General features: G+C 40.0%; 1 protein-coding gene across 2 annotated transcripts in view; it reads left to right on the forward strand.

Moving 5' to 3' along the window:
- LOC137649367 (trichohyalin-like) overlaps positions 1–22725 on the forward strand; it is a 145184-nt gene extending 122459 nt beyond the window's left edge. For both annotated transcript variants that reach the window (XM_068382354.1, XM_068382349.1), the window contains exons 3-10: positions 4532–4917; positions 5834–9014; positions 9365–9585; positions 9774–10013; positions 10397–11039; positions 11189–11324; positions 11753–11924; positions 20690–22725. In XM_068382354.1, the coding sequence (XP_068238455.1) occupies positions 4801–4917; positions 5834–9014; positions 9365–9585; positions 9774–10013; positions 10397–11039; positions 11189–11324; positions 11753–11924; positions 20690–20827 (4848 nt within the window). In that variant the 5' untranslated portion in view covers positions 4532–4800 and the 3' untranslated portion in view covers positions 20828–22725. The remainder of the gene's footprint in view (positions 1–4531; positions 4918–5833; positions 9015–9364; positions 9586–9773; positions 10014–10396; positions 11040–11188; positions 11325–11752; positions 11925–20689) is intronic.
- The last annotated feature ends 579 nt before the right edge of the window (positions 22726–23304 follow it).

Raw genomic sequence — 23304 nt, forward strand, 5'->3', positions numbered from 1 at the left:
TATCCCAAGGAGAAGAACACGAGCTTTATATACTGCATTATTCTTATATCACTTTATCCCCTGATGCTTTTTTAGAAAGCTCACCGCCATTTATCATTTTCAGGTTTTTGCAAACCTGCAACATTTTCTCTGGTTAATTGTGAGATACCTCATACAATGCAATTGTTTTTAAGGATTATGTTGTACGTAGGTTAATTCTGGTTTGTGTTAACCCCCCCCCCTTTACAACAGCCTTATTAATCGTTTTATTTTCCCGGAAGTTAAAGAGTTCCACAGACTAGCTTGTCGTACTACGTGGAGAGTCTTGGCGGCTTGTACAAGGTTACAGTTGCGTAAGTGAATGTCTTAACAGGCGACGTATGGGGTCATGCTTTCCGTTTTACATTTTTGCCCGGTAGATTTCGCACAGGGGATGTATATTTAGGTCTGACTTGTATACGGTTTCCTTCTTGTAATCCAAATTTTGTCAAACCTCTTAAATTATAAAAATTTGCATATATTTTTATGACCTCAAATACATTCTTTACGGATAAAAAGGGGTCCTTTGACTGGCCAGATAGTACTTCATAGGACCCTTCTCTCTGGTTACGGGTTTTTCCCTTTGCCTACACAGACACCGAATAGTCTGGCCTATTCTTTACAGATTCTCCTCTGTCCTCTTACCCCTGACAACACTGATATTGCCAAACAATTCTTCGTCACTCCAGGGCTTAACTACTACACTCTAATTGTTAAGTGGCTACTTTCCTCTTGGTAAGGGTAGAAGAGACTCTTCAGCTATGGTAAGCAGCTCTTCTATGAGAAGGACACTCCAAAATCAAACCATTGTTCTCTAGTCTTGAGTAGTGCTATAGCCTCTGTACCATGGTCTTCCACTGTCTTGGGTTAGAGTTCTCTTGCTTGAGGGTACACTCGGGCACATTGTTCTATCTAGATTATCTTCCTCTTGTTTTGTTAAAGTTTTTATATTTTATATATGAAATATTTATTTTAATGTTGTTACTATTCTTGAAATATTTTATTTTTCCTTATTTCCTTTCCTCACTAGGCTATTTTCCCTGTTGGAGCCCCTGGGCTTATAGCATCCGCTTTTCCAACTAGGGTTGTAGCTTAGCATTTAATAATATAATAATAATAATAATAATAATTATGATAACGACCTTTTTAAGATAAGGCTTTAAAGAGTCAAGTGAAAGCTCGGGTATTTGACCTGGAATGAACCGACGAATTCCTTCCAGAGGGCCAAAAGACCGCAGCAAACAGGAATAACAAAATAATATAGAGAAATCCACAGGCTCCAGATTTTGCAGAAAATCCCCTGCCTCTTAAGGTCCCGAGGTGCCAGGAACAGTGATATGATAAGAAATGTCACTTATAAGAGCTCATGTATTGTTCAAATTGATGTATGGGTACGGGACATCAAGTAGCCAAGTCTTTTAATGGATGTTCTACGAAACGCCTCGTCTCTGCTGTAATCTTTCAAGTACTCTTAGAGCCGTAGGTTTAGGACTAATGGTAAATTGATAAATTGCTACTGCTAGTGCGGTATTTATGAACGACAAGGACAGTCTTATAAGTAATGCATTATGCAATAGTATTTCCTCATCATTTCATCATCCCAGGAGTCGAAATCGATACTCATAAACATTGATTAACGTGAAACAATGGGTTTCGAATCCCAATTTGCCGTATGTGAGCAACTCTCTCTCTCTCTCTCTCTCTCTCTCTCTCTCTCTCTCTCTCTCTCTCTCTCTCTCTCTCTCTCTATATATATATATATATATATATATATATGTATATATATATATATATATATATATATATATATATATATATATATATATATATATAGATATATATATATAGATATTATTTTACTCTAACAAACTCAATGATAAATGATAAGCATGGTGAAAATCTATGGTCAGTAAACTCCATGTCTAGACATGACCAGAAGTAACTTTATTCTACTTTCATGATAGGGCATAGAAACGTTCTTTTATATATATATATATATATATATATATATATATATATATATATATATATATATATATAATGTGTGTGTTATTTAGGTTATGTTATCTTGAAATAGCCGTTGAAGTAAATAGAGCATTTTAGAGCATTTATTCTTATTATATCTACGCACCATTTGGCGTCAAGGACGTGGTCTAATCAAGGGAGATGGATGGATAGCCTCATTCTGTCGGAAGTGGTTTTTAATCACATTCGGAATCTCATTTGTTGGGGAAACTATTGTTTCTAAGATTTGTAGTAATTGCAAGAAAATTCGAGGCTAGGGTCTCTCTCTCTCTCTCTCTCTCTCTCTCTCCTCTCTCTCTCTCTCTCTCTCTCTCTCTCTCTCTCTCTCTCTCTCTCTCTCTGTAAATACAAAACTGCATAAGCAAGAAAATACATAATATACCTTTTTCCAAGATCCGAATAGACCTTAGCTTAATATTATTTTAATAGAACGTGCCATGATATTTATTCATTTGTTTGAAATCTCGGTGTAACAATTAATATGAGGAATAGTCCTCAGTTATGTAGAGATTTAACGAAGGCCAAGACAATATTTGTACTAGATGAACTTCATTATTTATCAGTTTTTAAGGCACTGTTTACTTCTATCATGTGTTGCTGGATTTTATTACAAACGGCCGCGTAGTTCATCCAGTTATGGAGAGAGTTCACCGCGTAAAAGGTAATGCTGGTAAAATCTGACAGGGATTATATTCACAAATGTTGGTGATGTTAAGTTACTAACATTAAAATCTGTATCGTAGATATAGTGGATACATAAACCACCTTGCTCTAACAATAATGTAAACAAGCTTATGCAACGGTGTTTTTGTATGACGCCAAAAGGGTCAAGGAAGTTTAGCGTTCATTCCTTTTCAATCTACTGCATTATTTCGATGGTCTGGTCAAAGGTGAGAAACCGAATGAATGAGGTAAATGGGTGAAAGTAACGTCAGAAATAAAAGAGAAGAATGAAATTCAATAAAGATAAAATTGCAAAGGGGTGGAATGGAGTAAATTCAGACTGGTGGAAATGGCTGGAGGCAGAAAGGGACCGAAGATAAATGTTTGTGAAAAAGTAAACAAGGACAAGATAGGTAACAGTACAGAGGTTACGCATCCAGAGCAGGTCAATTACTTGGATAATGAAGGGCGGGGCTGCCAGGGGGCGCGGCTGAAGCCTCCAAGGATTACCCTGAGGCAACATGGTTGTGCTTACCTACTCTACGCTCTGTTATGATTTTTTTTTTTTTCAAATTGATTCAGGAGAGAAAAGGGAAGGAAAAGTATAGAACTTTCATTTTGTGTTTCATTTTATAGCTGATTGTTACCATGGCTGTTGAGGCAATCATACATTTTTTTTTTCCAAAACCTAAGTCAGACTTAAAGAAAAAGTGATCTGTCTTAAATCTTATAGCTTAAATTGTGTTAAATGAAAAGCGTTTCTAAGTGGATCAGAAAACTATTTTTGTCCAAATCACATTGCAATTAACCATATTGACTACCTGTGATTTACGAAATACTGGGAAGATTAAAGTGATACAATTTTTATATCGCCGAGCGACTGCAAACCAAACAGTTACCGCGCCTTAAATAAGTCTTTTGTTGTCAGAAGCGTTTGTTGCGTCAGTAGCTGGTTTTAGAGATTTCTTTCGACACTAACTCTTGTTCCTGTATGTTTAAAGATTTCGAAGAAGTTAGGATTTACGTCAACGAAAGCATTCATTTTTTATTAGATTATTTGTAAAACATTATTAGATTGGCCCTGTCAAAAGTACGAATGATATATCTAGTAACGTAAAATCTTAAAAAAAAAGTTTTTTTTTTTTTTACTTTTGTTTATTCCTTTGATGTATATATACTCAGAGTATCAAATACAAGCAATATTTTATTTACGATGTTGATTGATAACGTTTTGTTTTTCCTTAGTGAATATTGAATGCTCTAAGTTTTATGCCATTTTAATTTCCTTTTTTTGCTTATAATTATTACAAAATACATTTCTATTAAAGAATTACTGACCAAGGTAATTGTGCATATATTTTTTTATATCGTGAACTTTATTAATTGGCTGCTAGCGTCATTATAAAATTCCCCATTAACAAAGTTTATTAAATCGTGTTTTGCTCGAGCTTCACATATTAAGAATTTCATCAGGCCGTTATTCAGTGTATATATATATATATATATATATATATATATATATATATATATATATATATATAGTATATATATATATATAAATTTATATATATATATATGTATGTATATATATATATATGTATATATGTACATATATATATATATATATATATATATATATATATATATATATATATATATATATATATATATATATGTACATATATATATATATATATATATATATATATATATATATATATATATATATATATACATACATACAGTGTGTATGTGTGCTTAAGTGCGTGTTCTGATGGTAAAAGTATAAATGTGCTTTTTCATTGTTATTCTTTTTTTTTTTCAGGCGATGAATAGCGGCTGAGCTCGAATTGGAGGAATGGAACTAGATTTCTCCATCATTGTCAGTAAGAACACAAGTATTCTCCAACGCAAAAAAGTTGCCCCAATCAGAAGTCGTATAATAATGAAAGATCCGAAGAGGCCCAACCTTTTATAAATGTCCAATCGAATTACTGGTCGAGGAATCTTCAATCTACGAGTGTGAAGTACATATGGCTCTCCAGTGACACACATCACCATCTACCTGTTGCTTTTCTGTCCTCTCCTTCTGCCATGGGCAACCAGAATAGTGGCAGCGTTGCTGTGTCCCATCCACCTTCCAATTGGACGCAGAGCTTTCCTCGAGAGCACAAGAAGCTCAAAAAATATGGCGCTCTTGCCGAAAATAAGGTGAGTTGATTGCTTGCTTACGTACTGACAAATGAAGTAACTAAATATGTTAATAGAATTTGACGGTTTAAACTTATGCATGCCTTTTCATTATTGTATTCAAAGGAATTATGACACTACTGCATGGTCTTTACAACAGTCTGCAATGTAGTTCTTCATAATGATGCCCTATATAACGCCAAAATAATTGACAAAAAATACAGATATTATGTAATTATTTTCTAAAACAAAAATCACACTTTTATGGAATTTGTACAGCATATTTTTTTATAACGTTTCATTCAATTTTAGGCTTTATTGTTCACAGTACATTACTTGAAACAAATCATGTGACTGCTTAAAAGCTATATATTGTAAAACTTCATATATTTACAGATATGATATTAATGACTAATGGTTCAGATTACTTATATTAACACTTACTGAAATGCTATTCTATTTCTTGCATGTTAGCAGCCCCTGTTCCGTAACTGTAGGAGAAACACTGTTAGCCATAGTTACTGATTGTGCCACCAACCTTCTGTTGTGACAGAGATATTTCCCAGAAACTAGCATTAAGCACTTATTTGGTTGTGACTAAGGTTATTTACAAGAACTATGATGTTACAACTTTCGATAGATATTGTTTAGTTTTCATTACAAAATCCCTTTCTGGTGTATGAACATCTCCAGCTACATGTTACCATTTGCAAGGAGGAAATAATCATTAATTTATCAGAGTAAAAAGTCCACTCAGGAAGAATGTAAATTTGGCTATTCTTTATGTAATATCCCTAAATCAAGTTAGAATAATAGAATCAAAGTAAAGGTCAGTAGTTGAAACTACCCACATATCAGCTTACATTATTCATTTTTGTATCAGTAACTTTGTAGGTTGTTGTATTTGAATTATAAAGTTGTCTTCTAATTATTGCAGGTATTACCACAAAGGATACCTGGTCAGCGTCTTCGACCAACAGAAAATGGCCACGTTCTTCAGACAAAAGGAACAATTACTGCAAAGCGAAATATTGATTTCCATGCTCCTCATCATCCAGCTTTCCCAACTCCTCTAAATCTCCAAGTGTCCGGTCAGCCGCATCATCCCTTGCAGCCACCTCATTCTGCTTCTATGAGTGCTCTTCATCATCCCTATCTCAATAATGATCGCTCCTGCTTAATTCATGACATTAGATTTGGTCGGCCTCCATCCAAGACTTATGCCAGTGAGCCTGACTTAAGAGGACCTCCTCCTACAACACCAGTTTCAGTGCCTCAGCCTCATACTATAATTAGTGAGTCTCCAACTAAAGGTAGAATTAAATCTAAAAAGAAATATAAAGCCCCTCCAGTACCTCAAAATGGAGCACATGAAGCTTATTTACACCATAAGGGAGAACGATCATACTCTGTTGGAGATGATGTTATGCAATCCTCCCAAGGTTACATGTCACAGGAATATGGAGTTCATTGGGCAGGGCAACTCATCAGCCCAGCTAGTACAAGCCCAAATGATCAAAAGCCAAAGCCACGGAAAACTGGTTTATTCCGTAAGAAAAACGAAACACGTTGTACCAGTGCTGATGAACACTACAGTTCAGGAAATGAACCTGACAGAGCAAGAGCTCTAAGTGAAGAACGACATATAGCTGTCTCACCGATTCAGAAGTCACCTCGAGATGAGCTGAGAGAGAGAGCTAGAAGTTTAGATTGTTTGCAGCATGAGCTCCGTCATTCACCAGTCTCTCAATCACCACCAATGGCTGCTACAAGTCTTACCCATTTACATCATGCACATGAACCTAGATTATGGACAACCCTTGAGAGAGATTCCAGACATTCTTTACAACAAGAAATCGAGTCTAGAAGGAGTAGTACTATTGAACGGGAATCAAGGAGAAGCAGTGGTGGAGAGAGGGAATCAAAACGAAGTATCACCTTTGATAGGGAACAGCATAGAAGCCATCGGAGAATGAGTACTCTTGAGAGAAAATTGGAAGAGAGAAAGCAATGGGCAAATGATGTACGTGACCATGCTCAGTCATCTAATAGGCATTTATCTCGCTTAGACTCTTATCGGGACTCTTCTCATAGACGTTCATCATCCACTGGGTCTCATCATGATCTAATACCTGAGGAATCAGGGAAGTTTGAGATTAGAGATGAGTGGGAGGGAACACGGACTGACATTGTTCCAGGGAAGAAAGGAAAAGAACAGCAAGTTATTGATGATTGGGATAAAGCTGAAGCTAAAATAAATGAGCGTAAGAAAATGTCTGCTTCTTTACAAGCAGAACTCCTATCAACAGTGAAGAACTTGAAAAAACCACCAGAGCAAGAGCAGGTTTCTACTACATTGACTCGTAAAAATAAGGAGCATAGAAAAGATACATTCACACCTTCCCAGCAAACTAGTAGCAAGCAAATGGCTTCCAATCAAATTACTACCAACCAGAATGAAACTCAGCCAAAGACTTTCTTCTTTGGAATGGAACCTCAAGTTCCAAATAGTAATCGAAGTGAAACTAACACAGGATTGCATAAAATTAAGAATCAGGAAGAGATAGCAAAAATAAATCTTCAAGAGGAGGTGCATATAAGTGGTCAGTCTGTTGAATATACCCGTCGCACATTAGAACGGGCTGATAAACGTCAAAGTACTCGAAAAGATGCAAAGAAGATTAAAGGTAAACAACTAACGACAAGTGATGAGTCTGAACATAAGAAAATGCATATCCAAAATGATCGTAGAAAACTATCAAAGGATGTAGAAGAATTTGCTGTAGCCATTGAGCGACACAAAGTCAATCTAGTTGATGGTGAAAGTGGAGTTAGTGGGTCTTCTCGGAGAGAGGATGGGGGTTATCATTCAAGACAAAACTCTGGTAGCCTTTATTTAGACAATGAACAAGTAGGAGCAGATGGTGAACTCAGTCTAAATCTAAGACCAACATTACCAAGGCGCCAGTTGGAAATACCAAGGTTCAGCCCCAATGCAGCATGGAGGTCACTTAGTTTAGAACGTGCAAATAGAAATACCAATGTGTTGGATGAAAGTCGCAGTAGTGAAGAGCCAGAACCTATGAATGAGACAAGAATACAGCATTCAACACGCCCTACAGCACCTCCTAGAGGAACAGGAGAAAAATCTGCAGATTCAGGCATATCTGGAGATGCTGGAAGTCCAGGACCTGGACATGAATTTGATCCCTTATCATCCCAAGAAAAGAGTAAAAGTAACTCTGGCCCATTAGCAGTATCTTCACCTGTTACAATGGGAAGGCAAGAAGTAAGAAGGGCCTGGACACCAGCACAAGACCTTGATGATAACAGTCTTGATGGTAGTGGTGAACAGCCAATAATTTCAGAAGGGCTATCGACGCCACCAAAGCTCACCTCTCGCTCAAACATGTTTGGAAAATCTCAAGAGCTTACAACTGAACCAGAAACAGAAGTAGGTTTTACAAATGAAACTGAACCAGTATCTGAACTTATTTCTTCTGATAAGAAGGACCCCTGGGTGAGACGCATGAAGAAAAATGGAGTCGATGTGTTTCCAAATAAATTTAATAGTCTTAGAAAATTGAAACGCTCGGTATCAGGTGCTATCACCGTTCTTGGTCGGAAAAGCCCGGCTACTGAAGAATGTTTGCAAGGCAGAACTAACGAAGATTCACAGATCTTCCACCAAGCAGATGACTCAAACTGGAGGGATAACTGGTCTATGTCAAGGTCAATACCTAATTCACTAAATACTTGTGAAGAACATGATACAGAGAGTAATTTGTCAAGTTCCCGTAACTTGTCAAGTTCTCGCAACTTGTCAAGTTCTCGGAACTTCCGGAGTAGATCAGAATCTCGTCTTATAGCTGGAGGTGGGGTTGGGGAAACTGCAGAAGAATCTCGTTCTCGAACTCCTTCTTATCTTCAATATGGAAACACTGGCCACATCATGTACTTACCAGAATACAATTCTCGAAGAAAGCCCATTGAAGAAGAGAATGAAGAAAGACACAATCATACCTCAGTGCAGCATGTATTTGATCATGATCGACGACATGATCTTCATCATGCCGTTAGACCTCTGACTCCTGAAAATGAACGTAAACCCCCATCAGGTAATTAATTTATGTGTATATATCATTATTAACTATTGATTTATTGCATTGTGGATTTTATAAAGTAGATGATTATCATAATCATGAAATAATGATAATAAAAGTTAATTTCCATTTTTACTACTTTTTTAAGTATTTTAAAGGCCTTCCAGTCGAAGACTAGAAAGTATGAAAAAAAATTGTTTTAGTTTTAAACTCAACTGTTTATTCATCTTGAAAGTACATAATTGAAAAAAGAACAAAACTACATAATTGAAAAAAAGAACAAGTGTTTTTATGTTAAAAATCAAAAGTTTAGGCATATTTTCAAAATGGGATAATTGCTAACCTTTTTATTTATTATGTATTAGGTGATGAAGATCCATCACAGCCAGAGAACTTTCATGGTCCAGATTCTCTGCCAAGTAACTTGGTCACACAACCATCTTTCTTCAAGAAGGGCAAAGGGAAGAAATTTTCTTATCAGAGTACTGTCCGAATTTTGGAAAAGAGGAAGTTGGAAGAAAAACTCACCAGGGAAGTTGCAGAAAAAGAAAGGCTAAGAATAAAAGAGATAGAAGCAATGAAAAAGGTATGGTGTCCCACTTATGACTTTGGAAAATATGTTTTTAATCAAACCGAATGGTTTTGTAGCATACATATTCACTCTTGAGCCTTGAAGCACAAGGTAGCTTCAGGGAATAAGCTCTCAAGTTTTTTTATTTATTTACTGTATTTCGATATTACAAAGGCTGCAGACTAAAAAAATTTCTTTTGCAGGTAGAGGAAGAATTTCAGAAGAAAAGAGAGAAAGAGAAGAAGAGACTGAAACAGCAGCTGAGACTCTATAACATGCAGAATCAGCAACAACAGAACCACCAGCCAAGTAGGGATTACCACAATCACTCTTATTCCAGTGACGAGCAAGTGCCATCTTCTTATTCCATAGAACGTCATGAAATTTCCAGTCAAGATTCATTCTATAACACTCCATCCCTACCTCGGGCGCCTCCTCCTCAGGTAGGAGAATTACCAAAATGCTGATTGAATATTGATCCGCTGGCCCTTTTGCCTATTTGACTTTCATTCTGAATATAATTGTAAATATCCATGCCTTATCCTGTATGTTAATTTTTGAAATGTAAAATATGAGAAAAATTATTCTCTCTCTCTCTCTCTCTCTCTCTCTCTCTCTCTCTCTCTCTCTCTCTCTCTCTCTCTCTCTCTCTCTCTCTCTCTCTCAATGAAAAGTGGCCTGAAATGACTGAAAACAGTTATGTTATGTTAAGAGGAATTGCAATTTTTAGAATTGATGAAAATGACCAGAAGATGCTTTGTAAGGATATTTTTGTGTGGAATACCTTTTAATTTTGGGCCCTGATTGCATTTTTATTTTATTTTAGGTATATCCAGCAGCCTTTTCGTCTCTGCCTTCTGAATTCCAAACCGAAGCATCACCGGGAATCCTTTCTGGTTTGAAGAGCTGGGTGCGAGGAAGGAAAGAGAGTCGCTCTTCCTCCACCTCCACTCTTACCTCCGCCCCAAGGCAGGAGCCCGATGGAGCCCCAGCTTCTTCACCACGAAAGAGTAGTGATGATAATAACTCTGCCTCCTCGTTACAGAAACTTTCTGATGAAAATAGCGATCAAATAAAGCCAGATTTCCGAGCAGAGATTATAGCTGCCTCAAAGAAACGTAACGGCAAAGCTCAAAACCACCAAGAGATTGCCCATTCTCAGTTTCGTCTTTCTCCGAACCATAAGCCAGATCCTAGTTATCAAAGTGATGATGTAGAAATATTTGCACCACAGAGTAGCCACAGTCCGAATGCGTCAGAGAATGCCAACTACTATACAAGTCATGACCAAAGGATGGGCAAGTCTTGGATTCGAGAAGACCATCATCTCCCTGCATCCCCTGACAGCAGGCGTTTATCACAAAGCATGATGCAGGAACTCCCAGAGTATCACCAGCAAAGAAGAGAATATCGAGAGTACCGAAGCCCCTCGCGGCAATCTCAGTCACCTTCTGCAAGAAAAGCTAGCAGTAAGTTATTTTATATAATTTCATTTGGCTATATGTATTTGAATAACAGGGGAAACGGAATCTGTTTGTAGTAAAAATGTTAACAACTTTGTCAAATTTTCATTACTGCCATGAATCTAGGTGATTATTTACATCTTTGCTCCTTGCAGGTCCTCCTTCATCTATAGCTCCTAGGAAGAATTCTAATTACCGAAGAGACTTTTGTCATGGTAATGCCCAAGTTATTGGTCCTAATGTCATCTCTGTCAGAGTGAAGAGAACTGATGAGAGTGACAGATACTCAAAGTAGGTAGTCATTGGACATTTATCCTGTATGAAAAGCCTATTTTAATTGAAAGTGTGGGTTCTTTTTGATTATTGTATAATGCCTTGTAACATTAAATATGGAGAATTTACCTTTCATTCTAATGGTTATCTTTTTATGTACTGAATGTCATTTCTTAATGGAGCTTGTTTTACTCACTTTGTTTATTCAGTCATATGCTATTTGAAGTTCATTTCTTAGTTGCAGCCATGATTAACTCCTAAGACAGAAATTCTAATACAGTGTATGCGAATTATGCTTATCATAAATGTCTGAGATTTTCATTTTGCTCTCATACTTTATGTTAACAATGAATTTTTATTGAGTAGGCCTATAACTATTTTCATGTTATCTAGTGAAAAGCCGATTGATGTTAAAGAATGCTTGATTTCAAGAAATATCTTTGCAGGCACTCAAGTGATGACCGACGCTCAGTTGGGAGCAGTGGTGTCCATCGTAGTGCTTCAGCAGAGCTGCTTGATAGTGCCTCATGTTCTTCTTCATCTACCAGCAAGTACCACAGCCGACTTCAGCCATCACGCACTTTTGCTGATGGTGCCTTAAGTCATAATTACAGTAGGGTAAGTTTCTGTTTAACAAAGGGTTTAGAGTAATTCTACTGTATATTAGGTTTGTTACATCATCTTTTTGTAGTCGTGATGACATTTAAAATACTTTTAGACCACTATGCATTTTAGAGACAGACCGATACTGTTTAACATGAATATCTCCTAAACGAACCGTTGGATCAGTATGATTTTTCAGCACACTATGTTTAACCTCCTCACCTAATTTATGACTGACATACCATATTGCTATTTATGTTATGTTATGATTTACTCATGAATAATAACACAAAGTCGACTAGTCATGTTAACGCGTTCGAAAAAAACTGCAAATTCTGCCCCTCCCCCCAACACCTTCCCAAAGTAGAGCATTCTGTAACCACCCCTACTTTGATCTCCCTTAACCCTCTTTCTTGCCTCCCTTTACCCCTCTTCTCCCCCTAGCTCCTCGTCTTCCTCATCACTCTTGTGTCCCTCCCTCATTGTCCCATCACTATATTATGTTAGAATGTTCCGTAGTTGTAGACGTATAGATATGATTATTAACTAAAAGCATGGGGCAGTTCTATTGAGGCAAGACAAGTTTCATGTTGCTAAATAGAGTACAACAGTTTGTTTACATTCAAGTAGTAGAAGGCCACTGTTTGCATTTCGTAAGGTTAACCAAATGATCACGATCTGCTGGTTTTATTTGAGATCTGGGCCACTCAGAAAAGTTATTACTTTTACTAGATACTGCATATTAAAAGTGTTAAACATCTTTTGTCTGCCTCTGAAATGAATAGTAACTCATTACATACATTATATTATATTATATATATATATATATATATATATATATATATATATATATATATATATATATATATATATATATATATATATATATATATATATTTATATTTGTTCCGACACGAATACTTTACCTCGAATTACCTCTTCGGAGGGTCCTTGGACCTCTCTCAATCTCGACCAAGATTTTCCGTGCTACCCCCCCTATCTCGCTCCCGATAGTTCCTACCCCCGCCGCCAGGATGATTCCTGCGGCCCGGATTAGGGCAGGTCACTGCTTTTCCCGGGTCAGGATCCCATTAAGTCCTAGGTCGTGAGATGCGAATCATCTCACTCTCTCTCGGTTAAACTCTCGAACCTTTGGCGCGTTGTGATCCCACGTGTTCCCAGTGTACGGACTTGTGTTTTTTCGCAGTGTACCTCCCAAGTGTTCCTGTGCGTTCACTTTTCAACCATGTCCTTACCCGGTGTTTAATTCATTCCCTTAGTGCTTGTGTCGTGCGTTGTGTGCGTTATGGAACTGTATTCCTTGATTTTCTTCAAGGAATTGATAGCTGAAAGGAAAACTTTTTACAAGAAATCGTTCTTCCTCCCCTTATCCTCGGTGTTGCCGTGTAGGAGCAGCTTATGTTCCTCTTCAACCACGTGTCAGGACTACTGGTCCTGGAACGTAGTGCAGTGAGTGCACTTCGGCACTAAAAGGAAGAATACATCCAAGAGGCTCGTAGGAAGACGAGCCTCTCTTCGCCAACTTAATTCCCGATGCCTCGTCGAATAGAGATTCTTATACAGCCATCTTCCCCTACCCAGAGTAGGGGACGAGGTAAGTCAGTTGAGGGGAAGTGCCCATTGCTCTTCCCCAAGAATTTGAGTGGGTGCGGTATAGCACCAAGAGGAAGTGGGCGACGAAGGGTTCGCCTAAGAAGACTAGCGCCGGGCGTCCCGCCGGGCTGAGCTTCCCTACCACCCTCTCCTACCCAGAGTAGGAGACGAGGTTGGTTTATTGTGTAGAAGATAACTCTTAAGAAGTAGTTCGAGGTAAGTACTACTTTCGGGAGTGTTGGGGAGACGGAGTCCTGGTGCAAGCAGGCCACGTCTCCTCTGATGACCCCATGTGGGGGAAAATGTCTCTAATTCTTCTCCAGTCTCTTAGCGTATTTTTCAGTCTCTTCTGCAGCCGAGGGCCTCGCCGAGAAGGAGCCCCCCAGGTCTGTCTTGCAGCGTCCCCCGGACCGACAACCCAGGGTTTTTTCTCACCACGAAGGCCATCCTCCAGACGCAGATATAACCCTCGCAGGGAGAAATGCGAGAAGGCCTCTTCAGGCAGGCGTAAGACCGCGAAGCCTCCGGTTCACCCCGCCAACGGGTGTAACCGAGCTTCTTTACGGGCAGCCTGGCCGAATCAGCACAGCTGGTTCGGCCCTCGGACTTAAAAGGAACGGTTCCCTCCGTCGGGTCAGCCCACGAGGATCCGCGTCCACGTCCCCCAGCCCGCCCGCAGGTGTAAGCGGGCGTATTTACGGGCAGCCTGGCCGAATCAGCACAGCTGGCTCGGCCCTCGGACTTAAAAGGAACGGTCCCCTCCATCGGGTCAGCCCACGGGGATCCGCGTCCGCGTCCCCCAGCCCGCCCGCAGGTGTAAGCGGGCTTATTTACGGGCAGCCTGGCCGAATCAGCACAGCTGGCTCGGCCCTCGGACTTAGAAGGAACGGTTCCCTCCATCGGGTCAGCCCACGGGGATCCGCGTCCACGTCCCCCAGCCCGCCCGCAGGTGTAAGCGGGCGTATTTACGGGCAGCCTGGCCGAATCAGCACAGCTGGCTTGGCCCTCGGACTTAGAAGGAACGGTTCCCTCCATCGGGTCAGCCCACGGGGATCCGCGTCCGCGTCCCCCAGCCCGCCCGCAGGTGTAAGCGGGCTTATTTACGGGCAGCCTGGCCGAATCAGCACAGCTGGCTTGGCCCTCGGACTTAGAAGGAACGGTTCCCTCCATCGGGTCAGCCCACGGGGATCCGCGTCCGCGTCCCCCAGCCCGCCCGCAGGTGTAAGCGGGCTTATTTACGGGCAGCCTGGCCGAATCAGCACAGCTGGCTCGGCCCTCGGACTTAAAAGGAACGGTTCCCTCCGTTGGGGCAGCCCACGAGGATCCGCGTCCGCGTCCCCCGGAGAGAATACACGAACAGTAGTCCTCGACGGTACGGTGTTGCCGGTTCTGACCCCGAACCGGGTGCGGAGCTCCCCGACGGGGAAACCGGTACCACCGCAAGGGAGTGCCTGGGATTCCAGAACCGAAGCGACCGGGGAGTGCCCTATTGGAATCGATTAAAAAAAAAAAAAAAAAAAAAAAAAAAAAAAAAAAAAAAAAAAAAAAAGGAAACCCATTCATGTTTTATATTGAGATAAAAATCATTTTCTTTTACATGATTGCCAGGTGTGTCCTTTACACGAATGTGTCTACTCTTCATGTTCTTTCAGGTATTACACTTGAAAGGATATCGATAGTCATGAGCAATAAATCTCTTAGGTATTGACATCATTAGACATCTAGAATAATTCTTAACGAGAAGCCCAGACTTCAGGGACCCTGATAGTCGTGAAGCTAAATAGTCTGCAATAAGTTATTATTGTTATTATTATTATTGTTGTTGTTGTTATTGTTATTACTTGCTAACTGCAACCCTAGTAGGAAAAGCAGGATGCTATAAGTCCCGGGGCCGTAACAAGGAAAATAGCCCAGCGAGGAAAGGAAACAAGGAAAAATAAAATATAAGAACAGTAACAACATTAAAATAAATCTTTCATAAATAAATTATAAAACTATAAGTCCAGCAAGGCCTTCAACCCTTAGGTTAGTGACTTTTCAGTCTCTCACACTAACAGCTAACTGGGTGTTCTGGAAGCGAAACACTTTTCTGGCGTAAGTGTCTTGGTAGGCACCAGACAGGGGGACGCGACCCATCGCAGCTTTCCCTTGGGGGGAGAATCTCTGTTTCCTCGGAAGGAACGAGAAACCATAGTGGAGAAGGTCTTGAAATAGAAGGAGGCTAACGTCCCCAGACCTACGACTCCTAGGAGACCACCCTAGAAGAGATCTGTCTCGGATAGTGCCGCGACACCCCTAGCATCTACCAGCACTACGAGGAGAGAAGCCCTCGTCCTCCTGGTCCGCAACGCCTCAGCCCCTCCACAGGGGAGCTCCAGCGCCTTCTAGCTCCTTCAGGTCGGGTTACCCCGCCTCTAGGGGTGGCAGGTCAGGCCGCCCCTCTAGAAGAAGGGAAGAGTGGGAGGCTCCCTATCCCCACCCAACCTTCGGGTTGGAGGATGACTCAGGCGTCACTGGCAAGCATGGAGGGCTCAAGGAGCGGAACCTTGGACAGTGTCCTTACTAAAGAAGGGCTACGGACTTCCATTCCTAACGGAACCACCCACGCCTTTTCCGGCCAACCGGTTAGATGGCTAGATCCTAAAGACCCGTTAAAGAGGACCGCCCTTCAAGAGGAGGTGTTGTCCATGCTAGAGAAGGGTACCATGGAAGAAGTTCTTCTCCCAGGACCAGGTGTCTACAGTCGCCTATTCCTGGCAGAAAAAGCGACCGGGGGGGGGAGGCCGGTTATAGATCTGTCAGATCTCAACAGGTTCGTCAAGATGACGGACTTCTAATGGACACGCAGAATTCGGTCCTGCTGTCCTTGAGGGAGAAAGATTGTAGAATACCATCGACCCCAAGGACGAATACTTCCAGATTCCGGTCCACACCTCGGGTCGGAGGTTCCTCCGGGTGAAATAGGGTTCCCAGTTCCTGCAATTCAGGACCCCTTTTTCTTTGGTCTGTCAACAACGCCCAAAGTGTTCGTGAGAGTCCCCACGGCTGTCGCAAGGGGGCCCACGAACGAGGCATTCGCCTTAGCAGATACCTGGACGGCTGGTAGCTTCTTCCCTCCTCAAAGGTCCTCTTGGAGGAACAAGGGAGAAGTCTCCTCCAGTTTGGCAAGGATCTGGGGAACTGAATCTACCCGAAGTAGCAAAATCTATCCCCTTCCACCGGAATGAACTACTGGGGAATGACATTAGACCTTTTTTCGGGGAGAATTTTTCCCTTCGGAGAATAAGATATGACACCTCAGGCTCATTAGTCAGCCGTTCCTACTGTTCACAGACGCCTCCAACCAGAGATGGGGAGCCCTTCCCCTCGACGAAGCGGCACGAGAGACCTGGTTGGAAGGGGAGAGACAACTCCACACAATGTTCTGGAGTTGGAAGTAGTCCAGAAGGCATGCCTACACTTCACAAGTCTGCTAAAGGGGAACTCCGTGGCGTGGATGAGCGACAACACCACGGTAATGGCATACATGAACAAGCAGGGTACTTGTAATCGAAGGAGTTGGGCGATCTCACCATAGAGAATCTAGACTGAGTGATAGGGAATCAAGGGGTGATGTTAGCAAGGTTCTTTCCCGGAAAGTAAATCGCCCTGGCCGACGGCCTCAGCAGAATGGGCCACATAGTAGGGACAAAATGGTCCCTTCCCCCAGGAATAGCCAAGCTCATCATTCAACGATGGGGCTCCCCGGTGGTTGACCGGCTTGCAACAACCTCAACGCCCAACTCCCAGTCTATTGCCCCCCTGTACAAGACCCCGAAAGATTCCTTAGAAGACTCTTTTTTCAGAACAAGTGGGACAATCTGGATGTGTACGTTTTCCCCCTTTTCACGCTGATAAGACATGGGCTCAGCAGAATAAAGGTGGCTCGAAGCCTACAGATGACTTTGGTAGCGCCCTGGTGGCTAGACAGAGAGAGTAGTTCGCGGACCTAAAGACCTATCGAGTCAACCGCCGTGGCCTCTGTCCGTCAGGTCAGATCTACTGAGTCAACCGCTCTTCCTCAGGTTCCACGACAACCCTCTCTCTCTTCGCCTTCACGCCTGGAGACTATCGAGCGACTCCTGAAGAAGGAGGGGTACTCCTCCTCCACAGCCAAGAGGATGTCCCTATACCTAAGAAAATCCTCTACCGTAGTCTACCAGGCGAAGTGGGCCGCCTTTACGAAATGGTGCGCGACAAAACAAATAAGACCTCTCAAAGCCTCGGTCCCTGACATAGCTGATTTTCTAGTGTACCTTAGGGATAAAATAGGAATGCCAATCCCGGCTATTAAAGGAGTACGAGCAGCCTTAGGCCAAGTCTTTCTCCTGAAAGGCATCGACCTGGGGACCTCAAGACACATAGGGATGCTGATTAGAAGTTTCGAACAATCCTTCCCTCCCCAAGCCAGGAGAGTGCCTAGATGGGACCTGGCCAAGGTCCTGAAAATGTTGTGTCGTCCGACCTTTGAACCACTCAGAGATATCGGGGACAAAGGTCTCACCCTCAAGGCAGTCTTCTTGCTAGCCTTAGCTTCGGCTAAGAGGGTAGGTGAGATCCACGGTCTCTCCTACGACGTGGCACACTCCAAAGGGTGGAAGGAGGTATCTTTCAAGTTCGTACCCTCCTTTGTAGCAAAGACTCAGAACCCAGCAGTCTGGGACCCGAGGTTTGAAGGTTTCTCTTCTCCAGCCATCCCCAAGACAGGCAATACGGACGACCTGTAGTTATGCCCGGTCAGGACGATCAGGAAATACCGGGAAAGGACGGCCCATCTCCGTCCGGGTGCCAAGAACCTCTTCGTCTCTTCAGGCGTTAATAAGAAGCAAGTGTCCAAGAACACTATTTCCTTCTGGCTGAGACAAGTCATCACTAGGGCTTATGAAGAAGACAAGGTGGCAGTACCAGGCACTCCCCGTCCCCATGACATCAGAGGCCTGAGCACTTCCTTGGCCTTTGAGAGAAATATGGCAGTGGGCCAGATCCTGCAGGCCGGCACTTGGTCACACCAGTCGACCTTCACGGCCCACTAACTCAAAGACTACTCAAGAAAGTCTTTGGATGGATTCTCCATTGGGACAGTCATCGCCGCCCTCCAAGCTGTGTAGTGGCAGGCTGGAAGACGTCCCCAACAAGTGAATAGTCTCATCCCTACTTCGTCAGGAGAAGACTCAGTAGAGAAAATGTCAAGAGGTAACCCTAAAATTATAAGCGTAAGTTTTCCCTGCTACCCCCTATCCGCTCTCTGTACCCCCGCATTACGTAGCCCTCCAGGCACCATGTGCCTAACCAAGTGGCAGAATGGCTCTCCCGCCTCCTAAAGTGTAAGTCTCCGAAGAGGTAATTCGAGGTAAAGTATTCGTGTCGGAACAAATGAAAAATTTTAAGTAATTTTTATTTTTCCTAACATACTTACCGAGAATTACCTCTGAGTAATGGCCCTCCCTTCCGTCCCCGAGTGCCATTCTTCTATTGCCGAGTCGGGCTAAACGGAGGACTTAATGAGATCCTGACCCGGGAAAAGCAGTGACCTGCCCTAATCCGGGCCGCAGGAATCATCCTGGCGGCGGGGGTAGGAACTATCGGGAGCGAGATAGGGGGGGTAGCACGGAAAATCTTGGTCGAGATTGAGAGAGGTCCAAGGACCCTCCGAAGAGGTAATTCTCGGTAAGTATGTTAGGAAAAATAAAAATTACTTAAAATTTTTCATATATATATATATATATATATATATATATATATATATATATATATATAAAACACACATGAATATAACTTTTACATACTGTATTTCAATATTATAAACTATATAAGAATGACACATTATAGAAGCCTCTTTGCATTGAAAACCAGTTAATACTATTCCCATGCATTCTTATTGGCAAAATTTATTCAGTGTTGGTACACGGTTTAGGAACGAGTGAAGCTCAATTTCGGAAGTTATATATATATATATATATATATATATATATATATATATATATATATATATATATATATATATATATACTGTATATATGTGTGTGTATAAATATGTATGTATATATGAGAATATATATATACATATATATATACACACACATATATATATATATATATATATATATATATATATATATATATATATATATATATATACATACATACATACATACACACATGTATATGTATATATACACATACATGTATATATTTGTATGTACAGTATACATATTTATTTTCATATATATATATATATATATATATATATATATATAGAGAGAGAGAGAGAGAGAGAGAGAGAGAGAGAGAGAGAGAGAGAGAGAGAGAGAGAGAGATGTATGTATATATTTGTATGTATACACATATATAATCATATATATATAAACACACAGTGGTACCTCTTAGATTGGGCTTAACTCGTTCATAAACCGTGTTCAAACTCTGAATAAAGTTTGCCAAAGAATTATTGGAAATATTATTAATTGGTTTCAAACCCAAAAAGGCTCCTATAATGGTCCATTCTTACACAGTTTACAATATTGATTTACAGTAATCATATGAACCCTCGCTACCTTGTGCATCGCCTAAAGCCTGTCAAACTTTAACAAAAATATAAAACATGAAATAAAGTCAAAGCGGGGACAGTGATGTACCACATATAGGCACAGGTTGGAGGGTTATACTGTATTTAAAATGAACGTCTGATTAAGCATTATTTTCCTTTTTATCTGACATTTAAGTAAAATGTGTGTCGTTCAGGACGACCGTTGCATGCATATGAAATAGAAAGCTAACAAGGAAATTCTTAATCAATTTTGTATAGACCTTGCCTTGAGGTCATATTAGTTGATGAAGTATGTTCTTCATGAGATATCAACCATCTTCAACACATGCATCTACCAAACCTTCTCTTCTTTTTACAATAAAAAAAGGGATAATGATGTTTGTGTTGGTTGATGTAGGTTGTCATGTCTTATGTTTGTGACCCGAGATGATTACACATATCCTATAACATATCTAGTAAGAGAAACAGGAATATCATATTTCACGTAGCAGATTGGGATTTTTTATACCTATCTTTCATCAATTTTAAAATAGAAAAGGGTTTGATTTCTATCGCTCTTAAAAACTTTTTTTATTTACAGATGAACGGGTATCCACCGGTAGACAGTAGTCCAGCACGATTTGCTCACAATATGCTAACTCCCTTCAATAACACCAAAGGTTACAAACCTGTGTCCTTCAGTCCACCTCCATCAACAAAGATTCTTCCGGTGAACTGATTCTTGCAGTAATGCTTGTGGCTTTGCTGAAAGGAATTTGCAAAGGAAATAAGGAAAAACTGTGTTATTAAGATTATGGTAGTTAAGTGTATGAAAGTACTGTTAATTCTTGTCTTCAAATTACAAGTCAAATACATGTACTTGGAGATAGTGGACGTTATATCCTAATGAAAATTTACCTAATAAAGCGGGAAGATAATCAACTTGTGCTCCAAGTAACTGATTATGTGTGCCAAATCGGACAAAGTTTACTAGGATGAGGTACGACCTTTAAGTATATAGTTAAAGATATTGATATAAGAGTATAGTACAGAACCCTATTCAGTATTCCTTGTATATTTTACAGTATTATTTTTATTTGGAAATAATCCCGACATTTTGTTAAAGGTATGAGCTTTAATGCTTCAGAATAGTGTACAGTATATTATCATGTAATAAGCCTTTTTATTTGAAAGTAGAGCAATATTATAAATGTCTATAGTGTCAGTGTACATCTTTCTGCAGTGAATGGGTCAATTTCTACCTTGAAGTAGGATTACACAAATTATTTGTATATAATGATCTGACAAGTCGAATTTTTGTCTGATGCTGTAATAGGCTAGCATGGAAGACTGTTACTCCATGGTTAAAGTATAATTCACCAGTTTTCTCCACCTACGACAGTTTGCTTGTCATCTTGACGTAGCTTTCTAGATGTAAATAAGATGAAGGGGAGAAATTTTCTTAATATACTGTAGAGTACCCCATTGTCTCAAATTCAATGATAAGCTGTCACAAACTTGTATATGTCTACCAAAGGCTCTTGTACAGAAAGGTTGTGTAATTATTCTAAGATATTTTTATTCATTCTCTAAGAGCATGTTTTTACAGCTGAAATGGACAGCAATGATAGTTTATATATAAATGCTCAGAACGGTGTTTTAATTTTATATCAATAATATTCATATACTTTGTTTTACTTCATACCATACTGTAACTGCATCACCCAAGCAGTCGCTGAATGAATACAAGATATAGAGAGGCTGTAGCTTGAAGCTTGAGGTTGTTACAAGAGACTTGGTTGACTTCGAACGTGTTTATTATTTAACTTTAAAAAAAGGATGTACAATTTGTGGTTTATCCCAATACATGAAAAGAATTTCTGTAATGAATTTACAACATATATATGCCTACAGAACAGTAATATATTGTAACGTCAGTAGTAGTATTTCAGTACAAAATGTGAAAATATTTCCAGCAATCATGTCTAGGGTTAGTTCTGTTTCATGAATTGTTGTCTATATCTTTTATAAGAGGGTATTTAAATACCCAAAATACCAAATGCTGCAGAATACGATATTTGGAAAAGTGCGAGGCTCTTCCACCTCTTAATTTTAGATTGCAGCGGGAATGTTTCTTCCCTTATGATAGATAAAAGATAAACAAATTAACTTCACATACTGTACTCTTTTATGTATACTGAATTTGATGTACAGAACGTAACCCTGGTTTTGCTCTACTTTAATTTCTAAGTAGTAAACTTAGTATCCAGCAGTCATTTCCATACAAGTCCAGCTTTCACAAAGAAATCCATTGCCCCAAGATAACAAGTTGACAGACAAGTGGTCGATTGTTAGTTAAAGTAACACTAGTGTCTATGATCTACAGTCTTGCAAGGAAATTTAAAGCGTGTGAAACCCGTCCAGTCTGTTCCCAGAAAATATCAGTAACTGGTTACTGTTTACTGATGACCTGTACATATACTCTGTCAGATTTGCAGTCTTCCAAAATATCTAATATTTAGTGACTTAGAATGGCTAATGTATATATTTCTTGTATATAATGTTTTTGTTTTTATTAATAAGATTCTAACAACTGCTTCAGATATCTTAATTAACAAAAATAAATCCTATTCAACATTTAGGTTTTTTAATTATGACAATTATGACCCTTCAAATCCTTTAGAATATAAAAAGTGGAACGTATTAATATTTTCTTCAGAGAGGATTCTTAACAAGTCTGGATTTCAGAGGAATATGCCCATTTTCATTTATTTGTGAATCATGGTCTTCAAATTTTGCTAAATCTAAATTGAGTAACTGCAAGGAAGCTTTTAGTCGAGATATCTGAAATTCCTGCTTATTGCAGGGAGCTTATCACTAAAAGTGGAGTAAAGACCAAAATTTTAATTGACAGGACCCCTGGTATTAAGATGCAGGAAGGACAAGAAGATTTTGTTAATTTCAGTTTCATCTAAAGATGTTACTTCCTGACAAATACTAGACAATGCTAAGAATGGAACTGCAAACACCAATTCTAGAAGGCTATTATTTAAAAATGCATATTTGAAGGATAACACAATCCAGCCTGAGGAACTTACCACATCTAATGTACCCTTAAAATAACTTTTGGCAGAAAGGCCAACCCTTTATATTTTTCATGAGTATTATCCTTATAATCATAAATAAAAGAACAAGTAATCACCAAGTCTTAGGGTA

The sequence above is a fragment of the Palaemon carinicauda genome, chromosome 1, assembly GCF_036898095.1.
Source record: "Palaemon carinicauda isolate YSFRI2023 chromosome 1, ASM3689809v2, whole genome shotgun sequence".
Lineage (NCBI taxonomy): Eukaryota > Metazoa > Arthropoda > Malacostraca > Decapoda > Palaemonidae > Palaemon > Palaemon carinicauda.